Genomic DNA, 13,169 nt, shown 5'->3' on the forward strand with positions numbered 1-13,169 from the left:
CTTTGGGAGGCTGAGACGGGCGGATCACTTGAGGTCAGGAGTTCAAAACCAGCCTGGCCAACATGGTGAAACCCCATCTCTACTAAAAATACAAAAAAAAAAAAAAAAATTAGCTGGGTGTGGTGGTGTGTGCCTGTAGCCCCAGCTACTCAGGAGGCTGAGGCAGGAGAATTGCTTGAACCCGGGAGGCAGAGGTTGCAATGAGCCAAGATCATGCCACTACACTCCAGCCTGGGCAACAGAGCGAGACTCCATCTTAAAAATAAAATAATAAAACAAAATAAAACAAAAGGGCTTGACAGAAGGAGTTTACCCCCTTTGGATCCTGCCACCATGAGAGGATATGGTGTTCCTTCCCTCGGGAGGATTCAGCAATAATGCACTATCGTGGGAGAACAAGCTCTTCCAGACACTGAACCTACTGGCACCTAGATCTTGGACTCCCAGATCTTGGACTCCAGAACTGTGAGAGATAAATTTCTGTTCTTTATAAATGACTCAGTCTCAGGTATTTTGCTGTAGCAGCACAAACGGAAAAAGACAAAATCAATCGAGGCATTTTAAAGAAGATATTTATCAAATTATGTTTGTATGTAGATTCTAATAATCCAGTAGAGTGGGGAAAACCTCTGATGCAGGAGAAAGAGGATGGATCACTGCAAGAGAAAACTCAGCAAGAAATGTAAGAAAAAAGTATCTTACATGTAAGGCAAGGAAGGGTTAGGCCTAGGTTAGAAAAGGAACAACTAGATAGGTGATTACCCTTGAAACATTCATCAATATATCATGAGAAAGTGCTTTTCCCTAAGAGTATATAATATTTGGAGTTATTCTACTGCATTGGATTAAAATCAATATAGATTTATATCACAGCAGTTGTGCCATAGCCAAAGACCTGCAGCTTGCAACTTCAGTCAAGTAAACAATGAATTTGCATGATGAGAGACATCCTCTATATTCTCTATACATCCTCTACATTATCTATATTCCCTAAAATTATAGACTAAGACGGTGAGGAGATACCTAAGTTAAATGCATAAGCAAATTAATGGAGTGATATACATTACTAAGAATATTTCAGTTACTCTATGATTTTGGTACTATACAATGGCCATTAAAAAAATACAAAATCTGAGGAATGCCTACTCATGTTTTAGAAGAAAAGAGAAAATTTATATCTAAATCAGAAAAACTTCATTCTTATAATATTTCCAAATAAATGGCTTTTCTACTACAATAGCTATTTTAGCACGTAGCAATTAAGATACGATCTTAAAGTCACTGATAATCAATGCATTCCTCATTTTCTTATAACTCATGCTAACAAGGACACCAGCATCTTTTAAGATTAATCTGAAGTGAGAAAAAGAAAAGCCCCTCTGTTCTTGGACTTTTTTTGTGCTTAAAACTAGGGATTTCTTAAGCCTTGCCAACACAAACAAAACACAAATAGCAGCTAGAAATACAGCAATCTTTTGCAACCAGTTTGTAATAGCAACTGTCAGAGAAAGCAAAGATTTTTTCCGTATCTATAAATGTAAGTACAAAACTCTTCAATCAAAAAGTTCATATGAACTTGTTAAATACAGAAATAATACACAAATTTTGAATATAACTGGCCAATTTCCTTCTATTTAAAACCCTTTTTGTCGGCAATTACCAAAATAAGTCACATTGACTTGTATACATAATTGTATATTTACAAAGACAAAAATCTACAAAGGTAGTGTTCAAAGATCTCCAAAAATATTAGGCCTACAATGTTAGTATGACATCTACTTTCTCTACATATCTAGCTTTCTTCCTATCAAGAATAGGCTGATTCAGAAATCTTTCATGAACCCAGGAATAAGAGATCATGAGCTTTCTTTCCTTAACAGCTGAATAAAGTAGCTCAAAAATCATAGCAAAATATTGTCTTACTCAGCACTATTGCTCTGGTAAAATTCCCTTTAATATCTAGTGATTCTTAGTTGAAACTTGTCTTTTACATAAAAGATAAACATCCAAATTAATCTTTTGATCATATTTAAATGCTTAATTTAGTCAGAAGAATGACAGCCCAAGAAATCAAAGCTAGAAAATATCACAGAAACCAAACGGTATTGATATAACACATATTCTAAGTTCAGGGAGCAAAACATGAATTAGCTTGAATTTTATAACCAATATCTGCTTATAAATCAGTCTAACACCTTGGTTTTGAACAAAGTTTTGAATTAAAAAATAGTGAAGTGGATGATACAACCTAAATACATAGAGAAAAGTTCCCATAGAAATGGGTAGATTTTTAAAAATTGACACAAGAATTAAGAGGTAGTTGTTGTTTCCATGCATTCTGACTCCTTTTTTTGCTGTTGTTTTGCTTATTTAGTCAAACTGAAAGGCTTACCATCTTGCTGGCCATGAAGATTCTGGGGACTTTGCATTCTTTCTTCAAGATTGGAGCTAAGATCAGAGTTCACAGCTGACATCCGTGTTGAATCACTCATGTCAAATTCATCACTTTCTATTGAACTTTCATCCTGAAAATAGTTTTAAAATATCATCAAGCATTTTAAAGTATAATACGTTTAAATAATAACCATTTTATCTACAGAGTCAATTGAAGTTTAACCCGTAAATTTTTACAGAATTCAGAAAAATATGTTACTAACTAATAGATGTTTAAAATAGCAAACAATGGGCCGGGCATGGTGGCTCAGGCCTGTAATCCCAGCACTTTCAGAGGCTGAGGAGGGCAGATCACGAGGTCAGGAGATCAAGACCATCCTGGCTAACACAGTGAAACCCCGTCTCTACTAAAAATACAGAAAGAAATTAGCCAGGTGTGGCGGTGAGTGCCTGTAGTCCCAGCTACTTGGGAGGCTGAGGCAGGAGAATGGCTTGAACCCGGGAGGCAGAGCTTGCAGTGAGCTGAGATCAAGCCACTGCACTCCAGCCTGGGCAACAGAGCGAGACTCGTCTCAAAAAAACAAACAAACAAACAAACAAACAACAACAAAAAAAATGGAATAATTTCTCCCTTCAAGGAATTTCAAGACTTGTGAAATAATATAAAGAATGATTTTATAGTAAATACTTTCTAAAAGAGTTAATCATAAAATGTAACATAAAGAGAAATACAAGTTTTGATTTAAAACTAAATGACCAAAAAATGTTGTAAGCAGAAATCTTAGAATGCAGAAAGGGCTTTATAAAAAAATTTTCATTGGCAAACAGGATAGATTCTAATATAGCCAACTTATATATTAGGTTCAAAGTCCACATGTAATGGAGAGCAACGTAATCTTAGTACACCCTTTCTTTCTTTACAAGCAAATATAAATTGCACGGCAACCACAAAGAGGAGTTCTAGGTAAAATTGTACATGAAACATTTACTAAAAGTCAGTTCATAAAATGGAATTACCAAAAGGCCAGTTTGCTGAATGGCCAATTTATCAAAACTTTCCAAATGTTAAACCAAATCTAGGATATATTATTGCAGTCATTTTTCTGAAGCAAACTTCGTTTGGAGAACTGATTTTTGGACAAATGGTATACTTATACAGGCTGGAAGGCCCGGGAAACCTGTGCAAAATGTAAATGTTTAATCAAAATCTCTAGCTTTGACTTGACTTTAATTTGTAAATGTTTGATCGGAACGTTTAACACTAATATAATAATCAGCAGTAGTAGTAGTGCTGCTATTTATGTTGCACACGTTGTTCTTTATATTTTATCACAACTGTGAATTAGCTACAAATTTGCAAACAATTTATAGATGAAGAAATTGAGGCACAGAGAAGTTAAATCATTTCCCCTGCTATTATATACTAGAACCGGTAGTCATAAGAAGTCATCCAGACTCGAGGAAACAATACATTTGAATAGGAAGAATTACCCTGGTTTCATAAATGACATCTTGGCATCAGCAAAGGAGTTTCTATTATTAACAAACAAGACCATCCTGGTAGACTAATAAATTGGCATTCTGATTCTTATATCAGGCTTGGTGGTTTTGGCTGTGGTGTCTTTCCTTTATCAAAGACTGGGTCATGCTTGGGCACACTGAGTAGCACTAGCTCTTCATTAAGTCAGTAAGGAAATGCCACTGTGTCAGATCCCTGGACAATCAGCCACATAGACTTCTCTTAGTTGCATGCCCTCTCTCAATACATTATGTTTACTCCAATTCTAAATTCTAATGTGTATGTGTGTATGTGTGTGTGTGTGTGTGTGTATGCAAAAATAAGAGACTTCAATGTGGACTGACATTATCAGTGATAACAATGTGGACTTGTTACTAGTGTTGATCATATACAAATACATACATATATATATATATATATACACACGTTGATAGATGATACAGATATCTATTAGATACACTATATATACTTTCTGTGATGTCATAGTATTTTAGAGGATATTCTCAGAAGCCAGACTTCCTAGATTCAGGTCCATATTCTGCCAGTTATTAGATATGCTACCTTAAGCAAGTTACCTCAACTTACTGTGCCTCAGTTTCTTTATCTATACAATGGAAATAAAAATTGTGCCGCTCTCACAGAGTCACATGTGGAGTGAGGGCGTGTACTATATTTAAAGTATCTAGAACAATGTCAGGTACATGATAAGCACAATAAAATGGTTTAATATTACTATATGGAATATACAACGCATTCTACAGTATATAAAATTATGCACATTTATTACGGTATATGAACATATACAACAAAATATAACACATTTCAATATAATGGTAAAGGCAAACAAAATGTGTTACTAAAGTAGCTGTGTGTTTACATAAACATATAAACAGTCTTTATAAGTATTTGTTATAAAGGTCACAAAAAGCTAACTATAAGTAATCTAGTAAAATATCATTTATATGGCATATAAATATGTAAAATGTATATGTATATGAGGATATGTGTGTGTGTGTGTGTATTTATGTTTAAAGAAGAGCTAAATATAAATATTCAAGTCACAGCCTCTGTTCTATGAAATGGTTGTAAAAACAGCCACAGCATATTATGGAAAATCAATATATTTTTTATCACCACTAAAATGTATGCTGACACTCTTGCCAGCATACCTTTTAATAAATTCAGATGAGAGATTAAAATGTTTATGTAACCAAATATATAGTTATGTATTTTTGTAATTAAAAAAACCATGTTAAATTATTTACCATCATAAGTGGCTTAATGATTGAGAATATTTTAAATATTTTCCTCCACTACTACATATGAAATATAATTCATTTTCACAATTACATTCCTTATTAGAATTCAATTGTTATACATTTGTTAAGAGCTTTAATGAGACTAAGTGCATGTATTCATTCTGTATATTCTAGTTTAGTTAATAATTGATTAAATTATTGTTTTTAATAAAAGTTAGCAGAGGTATATGAAATTTAAGCTTGTGCTTTTTTACCAACATAGATAAAATACTAATTACACTAGGAAGAAACTACTGAAGGCTTCTAAGAATAAAGAATCAGAAAACTTGACTGATCTGATATTAAGTATTTTATTCATGATTATCTCTAGACCATTCATCTAATTCCTTTCCTCTATGAAAATCTATTTTGTTTGACAACCAGAAAAAAACTCTCCACATCATACTGTGTGAGCTTATTTCTTACATGACTAAAATCTCATGATAATGAAAGTCATGGCCAGAGACCATAGTAAGTCTGCCTCCTTGAAACTTAATGTTTAATATTAGAACAATTTAACTGTAACAAATAATTTTCTTTTCAGTCTTTTCCCTTTTAAACATGGCACTTATTTATTTCTCAAAACCTTTGTTATTGAGCTTTTATTTCTATCTTCAGAAGTTGCTTGAAATGGAGACCCCTAATCTGCTCCATATTTCATTTTAGTTTTCAAGTTCGAGATATTATCTATAAAGGGTCTCTACCATGTACCTCCTGATTTCACCTGCTATTGTCCTGCCTGATTAGTTCAAAATTGCATTTTGCCATTTCCTAAACTATGTAATAATAGTCTCCCAGTAAACTTATCCACATCCAATTTCTCTACACCAGTCCTGCCTATTAACAATTGCCAAATTAATCTTCCCATTTCTGAACATGTCACTTCTCTGCTTATAAATTTGCAGCCCTATCCATTGTTTATCAAATAATGTGTATGCTATTCAATCAAATATTTACGGTTTCCCATAAGACTGCTTAAAAACCACTCCCACCAATCTTCTCTTCTGTTGATTTTTTAAAACTTATCATCTGCTCAAATCAAATTAAAGCTTACATTATCAGCATCTCTATGAAATTCATCATCTCAAACCTCAGTGTGCATGAGTGTAGATCCTGTTAAAAATTCATATCCCCAGGTCCCACATATCAGACCTAGAATTAGAATCTTTGGGGTGGTGTCCTGCAACCTGTAGTTCAATGAGCTATTTAATGCTGGCTATCTGCCCAGTCCAGTGCTGTTCAAGAAAACATTGTGCAATGATGGAATTGCTCTATAATATTCTCTATTCAATAAGGTAAATACTAGTCGTATGTGGCTGTTGAACATTTGAAATGTGGTTAGTGTGACTTAAGACCTGAATTTTTAGTTTTAGTTAATTTTAATTAATGTTCAGTTAAACTTATACATTCACATGTGACTAATGACTACCATCTTAGGCAGTGCATAACTGACAATCATTTGTTGTGAGATCTTGAAAATATACTCAGTCATTCACTACTAGCAATACAGTAAACATCTTAATAGATAAATTGTTGTTTCATATATCACATTCCTTAGGATAAATTTCTAGTCAAGTAATATAAATATATTTGAAAAGTTTTTAATAATTATCATCAAATCATCCCCCAGAAAGTCTGTTCGAGTTTAAACCCTCACCAACAGTTTATAAGAAGGTCAAATGATCTCATATTGGATACAGTATTTTGTAAAATCTTTCTCAATGCAGTAAGCCTCAAATAACAAGTTAATTCGTTAAAATTTTATTTTGGTTAATATAGGAGGTTGGGGTTTTTTAAATGGATATTGACCATGTAGTGGATAATTTCCAAAGATGGCTACCATGGATCCCTTCCCCTCCCCACTGCCCCTTACATGCATGCTGCTCCTTAGATCAAGGAACAGTATTTCTCTCTCCTCCCTTTGAAACTAGGCTGGTTTTGTTATTTGCTTTGGACAATAGAAATATGGCAGAAGTGATGCTGTGTCAGTCCCAGAACAACAGGGAGCTTCCACTTCCTGTCTCTTGGAAGCCAGCTGCCATACAATAAAGCTGTCAGTTAAGAAGTCTTACTACCCTGAGACCAGCACACTGTGAGGAAGCATAAGCCAGCCACATGGAGAGTGAGAGGTCACGTAAAGGAGCATAAAGGAGCATCAAGGAACCAGGTACTTAAGTGAGGTTTTCTTGGACTATCCAGCCAGGTCCAGCTACCAATTGAATGTCACTGAGTAAATGATCCTAGCCTATGCCAGAAGTAACAAAATAAATCACCCAGAGGTTCTTGGCTAACTGCTTAACCCATAGAATAATGAGTATTAATAAATCATTTTTGTATTAAGACACTAAGTTTTAGGGGTGGTACATAGCAAAAGAAAACTGAAAAACATCTAATTTCTCCCCTTTGAGCTACACCATAGCATTCTATTTACATTGATTTGTTGCTTAAAAAAACAAATAGTTAATACTAATTTTAAGTGGATGTGTTGCAGAGTAGGAAGATTTTGGGCTCCAAAGTTATTTAAACCTAGGTTCAAATATCTAATCTTCTCTCTACCAGTTTAATCATTAGGGTAAGTTTTATCAGCTAAAAACCTTAGTGCCCCATCTGCAAAATGGAGGTAGAGCAGCATGTCAGTGGTTCTAAGTAGTAAATTATTTACAGCCAGTTTCCTAAATTTTCCTGTGTATTTTTTCTCTCCACATCAATTCTTTCTTTGATGGGTACATAAAAAGAGTAATTTAATAGAATTTTGATATTTGAACATGTTTTGACATTTTTCACAAGACAGTCTTAGCAAACTGTTTAAAAATATTATTTCAGGCCAGGCACCCTCACACCTGTAATCCCAGCACTTTGGGAGGCTGAGGCAGGTGGATCACCTGAGGTCAGGAGTTTGAGACCAGCCTGGCCAACACGGTGAAACCCCATCTCTACTAAAAATACAAAAATTAGCCTGGCATAGTGGCGGGCACCTGTAATCCTAGCTACTCGGGAGGCTGAGGCAGGAGAATTGCTTGAACCCTTGAGGCGGAGGTTGCAGTGAGCCGAGATCATGCCACTGCACTCCAGCCTAGGCAACAGAGTGAGACTTTGTCTCAAAAAAAAAAAAGACAACTACGCATGCTTCGGTCCCTGATTACTTCAGTGTCTCTGGAAACATCCTGACCTGTCACTTTCATGAACTCTTCCCTAATGATCTGGTCTTCTACCTTTCTTCAACCATTTTGCTCTCATAATCATGTTCTATGCATTTCATTACCAGCAACTGCACATCCTCCAAAACCTTGATTTTAAGCATCTCACTCTCTACACATCTCAAATTTCCCAGATCACTTGCTCTAGTATTGCATGTATTCTAGTATTCCGATGAAATTTCTATCCCACTGATATTTATCACCCCTTGATTCTAACCCTCTAACCCTTTTGCATTGACCTCCCCTGCTCTCGCCCCACCTCTCTCATGATCTCACTTATATTCTTATGTGGCTAGAATTCCATGGCTTGTCATTTTAATCATACCCTTATATAACACTTCTATTCTTTCGACAAGACCCAAAATGTGAGTAATTCTCTTTTTCCCTTACTGTCTTCTACCCATGCCCCTATATAGCTGGACATAGAGATGAGCAATTATTTAAATGACTTTACTTGAAACTCAAAAGAGGTCCATTTTCCTGGTCAATTCACTCCTCACTGTCTAGATTTCTACTTCTCACATCCTCTCCTCTTCTCAAACCTTCACCACCTTCTCAAACATCCTTAGTCTTGCTTTTTTTTTTTTTAACTGATGAATTAGGAGCAAACAGCAGAACAATTCCATTATCTCCACCACTATTTCCATTCGCCTACGTCTATCTGATCCCTCCTGTCTGTGCTCCATTCTAAGGCCAACTTTTCCAATTTTGTACAAGAAATCCTACCTATTAATGCCAAGGATATTGCTTCATCAATTCTCCTTCCTCTTTTCTAAATCATTATTTTCCTCTGCTACATGAATCTCATCAACAGGTAAATATGCTATAATTTCTCTGATTTTAGAAAAAAATATATAATAAAAAACTCCTGTTCCCATGCTCCCTCCATCTCCTACCTCTTTCCCCTGCTCCCCTTCATAGCAAACTCTTCAATGGCCTTGCTGCTGTCATCCTGAGCACCCCATAAAAACTGCTCTTGTAAAGAACACCATTGACTTCCACCAGGCTAAACACAAATTTAATTTTCAGACTTCAGTATAATTGACTTATCACTTGATTTGACATAATACATTACTGCAGACATATTGAAAAACCTTTTTCCAGTTTTATTCTAGTTCACAAACTCTCCTGCCTCTCCTAATACCCTGGGTGCTCTTTCTCAGTATCCTCTGTTGGTTCCTCCCCATCTGCCAGATGTTATAACATTGGAATTTCCCAAACCAAAGTTATTGGGCTTTGTTTGTTCAGTCTACACTCACTACCTTGGTAGTATCTTCAGTCTCATGGCTTCACACACTATCTGCCGATGATGCTTGGCCTTATGTCTAGCTTAGTTCTTTGCTCTTAATTACACATGCCAACTGTCTAATTGACAAATCTACTTGAATCTCTAATAAACCTCTTAAATATACTTGAATTTCTAATGAAGAGCTCACATGAACTTCTAGTATCATTCCTCAAATGTTTTCTACCCACAGTTTTTCTTACACTAGTTAATACCAATTCTACCCTACTTGTTCAGATTAAAAACCTTGGAGACATTACTACCTCTTGACTTTCATGCTTCACATCGAATCTGTCAGCAAAACTTAAAATCTATTCATAATTTCACCTCTTTTCACTACCTAAACCACTGTCTTTGATCCAAGCCACTATTATCTTCTTTCCTGAAACATCCATCAGAAGCTTTTGTTAAATCCAACTAAAATGTATACTCATAAGAGGACCATTGAAAACCCTTGGCATTAGCTTCTTCTAGAAACATGTAGCAAAGGAAACTCTTGCCAGTAGGGCAGCATCAGGTGTTTCTCTTCCATGGAAGCCCTTGCAGGGGCCATGTAGAAATTCACATAGTTAATTAGACATATTTTCTTTAGCTCTTCCTGTGATACAGCTCAGGTACAAGAAAGCAGTAATCATATTGGGTAGGTTGGAAACTTAGCAGAGAAGCCCCATGCCCCAAAAGAGACAAAAATCTCTTATCACACCACAGTTAATAACTTAAGGTCCCCACAAAGGACATGCCAATTGCAAAAATCATCCAACTCAAGGAAATCTGAAGATTCTAACCAGATATTTCTAGTCTTCTGATACAGTTTATCAATTGGAATCATTTTTGCCATAGGAACATTGCCTAGTAACAGAGTTATCATTTCAATGTTAGCAGTTTTGTGGAGCGCAAACTCCAAAAGTTATTCAAAGGCCAATTTCTCATGCAGGAAGGAATAGAGCTTTGTTAACTCCTTACCCACATTGATTTCTGTAATAACCTTCTACTGGTGTCCCTGCATCCAGTTTTTTTTTCCTCTTCAATCTATTCTCAGCCCCCATCATTATGTTAAAATATAAATCAGATCACATGACTTCTCTGCTCAAAACCTTCTAATGGCTCCCCATATTACTCAGAGTAAAATTTAAAAGTTCTTAAAATGTAAGACTCAATATAACTTGGCTTTCCACTATCTCCTTAAACTCCTCTCCTATTTTCCTCTTCCTTGAACATTCTGTTCCAACCATGTTGACTGTCTTGCTGTTCCTGCAGCTACTAGATATATACCTGCCTCAGGAAGTTTTCAATATATCCCTCTGCTACATGCACACATTTCCTTCACTTCTATTCAAATGATACATTTTAATAAAGCCTTTTAAACTTGTGATTCCCTAGTTCTAAAGGGAGTCCCATGTCTGGCCTTCTTTATTTCTCTTAACAGCCTTTAGCATATTCTTATATACCTATGGCCATTATTTTCTTTATTATATGTTTACCCCCACAAAAGACAAACATTTTTCTCAATTTATTCACTGTTTTTCTTCAGGAGGACCAGATACATATAAGTACTGAATAAATATTGGTTGAACTTATTGGATTAATGCTTATTCAAGTTTAAATATAATTTGTTAGGAATATTTCACTTACATTCCATTTTAATGTGACTTCCTTTACTTAACCTCTTTTTCATCTTTCAATAAACACAATTTTCTAAAAATTTTGCAAATAATCTAACTAGTCATTTATCTAAATATTTTAAGGAAGCGTGACATCCAATTTAGTATTTTCAAAATGTAAAGATAAGAGTTATTTTTCTAATCTAGTTATAAATTTTAAAGGATCTATTTCTTTTGTGTAAAATACTTATGATTTTTTAGAAGCCAGAAGGGATCAGCATATGTGGGCGCATTGTTGGCACAAAGTGGATCTTCTTACATTTTGGCCTAGAAATAAACATATCAACATCTAAATGAGCTTCCTACAAATAATCTGACAGCTCTAACTAGTTAATGAGACATTTAAAAATTTTTTTCAACTATATAATGAATCATGAAGATAGTTTTTTTTTTATCATTCTCAGGGATGGAAGGACATTAGTATTTTCTTAATTGTCATTGATATCTTTAACCCAATGATTTTATTACTATTTATTCAATTATTTATATGTAGCCATATGGCAATATAAAATCCAATATTGCCACTGCACTAATATGAATTTTTGTATGGAGTATACCCTGAATAACATCTATTGAGATCAAACAATTTTATAAATATAGCTTGGAGGTTAAACCTGCTTAAATACAGAGGAAAACTAAAAACTTGATTTGAGTTTTATGAATAAAGTAAGTTCAACAAAGTAATTTTAAAAGAATGCAATCATAGCTTAGCAAATAATTCTGTATTTGAAAAACAAACATTTAACCTCATTTCTTGTTTTAGAGAAATTTCAAGGAGATAATTTATTAGCCTGAGGACCTGAACCTGTTTCTAATATAAATAACCTGAATGCATCTATTGAGTATTAACTAGTCAACAAGGATGTACTAAGCACCTATTGTATATCTGCTATTGTTATTTATTTTGGAGAATATAAACCATACATATATAACTTAGTCCCTGCTTTGACACAGCTTCAACCAAAATGGCTAGCTAACTAGAATCCTACAGAGTATTTAAGAAATATGTTTTTAGTGTCTATACATGCAGCATGTTGCTAAATTTTCACTATACAAATTAAATAGGATAACTTAAAACATCAAAATACTTCTAATTAAGAATGACCACAGATTGTCTCTAGGAAATGCACAGAAGTAAATTAATAATATATAGAATAGCAGTTAATTAAAAAATAACTTTAAAATTTACATAAGGTTTGAATGATGGAGAAATGATAATACTTGAAATACCCATTAACTCTACTTTTCTGATTGCCATGCAAAATAGCCTTAGTACTTAAATTTCCTTAGAATCTCAATTATTTCGGATACTTTACTGTGAACTTACCCCCTCTGAACTTTGTAGCACTTTACCAAGGCCAGCTCAGTGATGGTCTACTAAGGAAAATGTAGCTTTCTTGGGAACAAACAAATTCCCACATAACACTAAGACAGAGGTGTTAAGCAGGGACTCTGTATTGTGGACTAGGAGTTTCTGCTCACTTTTTCCATCTGTGCAACTGTGGTGAGATTCATTCATTAAAAAATAAATTACTGTCTTCAAAATGCCATCATGCTTAATATGATAGTCATGGTTATCAAGCTTCGTTCCAATTTGTAAGTAATACAAATGTAGATGTTTTTATTTTACCTCATCTTGCTGTGAGTTTAGCAGCTGCAGCTTCATGTGCTTCATGTAGGCCATGGTAATTGGCATGTTGTAGTCAATCATGCTGGTCACCAAAGTGGGAGGTTTTCCATTATCTGTAATAAAACATTTTTAATGGGTAATGAAAGTAATACTGCATTCTACCTGTAATTTTAAAATGATCTATT

The 13,169-nt window shown here is 34.6% G+C and overlaps 1 protein-coding gene across 13 annotated transcripts in view; it reads right to left on the reverse strand.

Annotated features, from left to right (window-relative positions):
• NOL4 (nucleolar protein 4) overlaps positions 1-13,169 on the reverse strand; it is a 381,831-nt gene that overhangs the window by 248,209 nt on the left and 120,453 nt on the right. For all 13 annotated transcript variants that reach the window (XM_063795583.1, XM_063795581.1, XM_063795584.1 and 10 more), the window contains 2 exons: positions 12,985-13,097; positions 2,393-2,525 (listed from right to left, as the gene is read on the reverse strand). In XM_063795583.1, the coding sequence (XP_063651653.1) occupies positions 2,393-2,525; positions 12,985-13,097 (246 nt within the window). The remainder of the gene's footprint in view (positions 1-2,392; positions 2,526-12,984; positions 13,098-13,169) is intronic.

The sequence above is a fragment of the Pan troglodytes genome, chromosome 17 (assembly GCF_028858775.2).
Source record: "Pan troglodytes isolate AG18354 chromosome 17, NHGRI_mPanTro3-v2.0_pri, whole genome shotgun sequence".
Taxonomy (NCBI): domain Eukaryota; kingdom Metazoa; phylum Chordata; class Mammalia; order Primates; family Hominidae; genus Pan; species Pan troglodytes.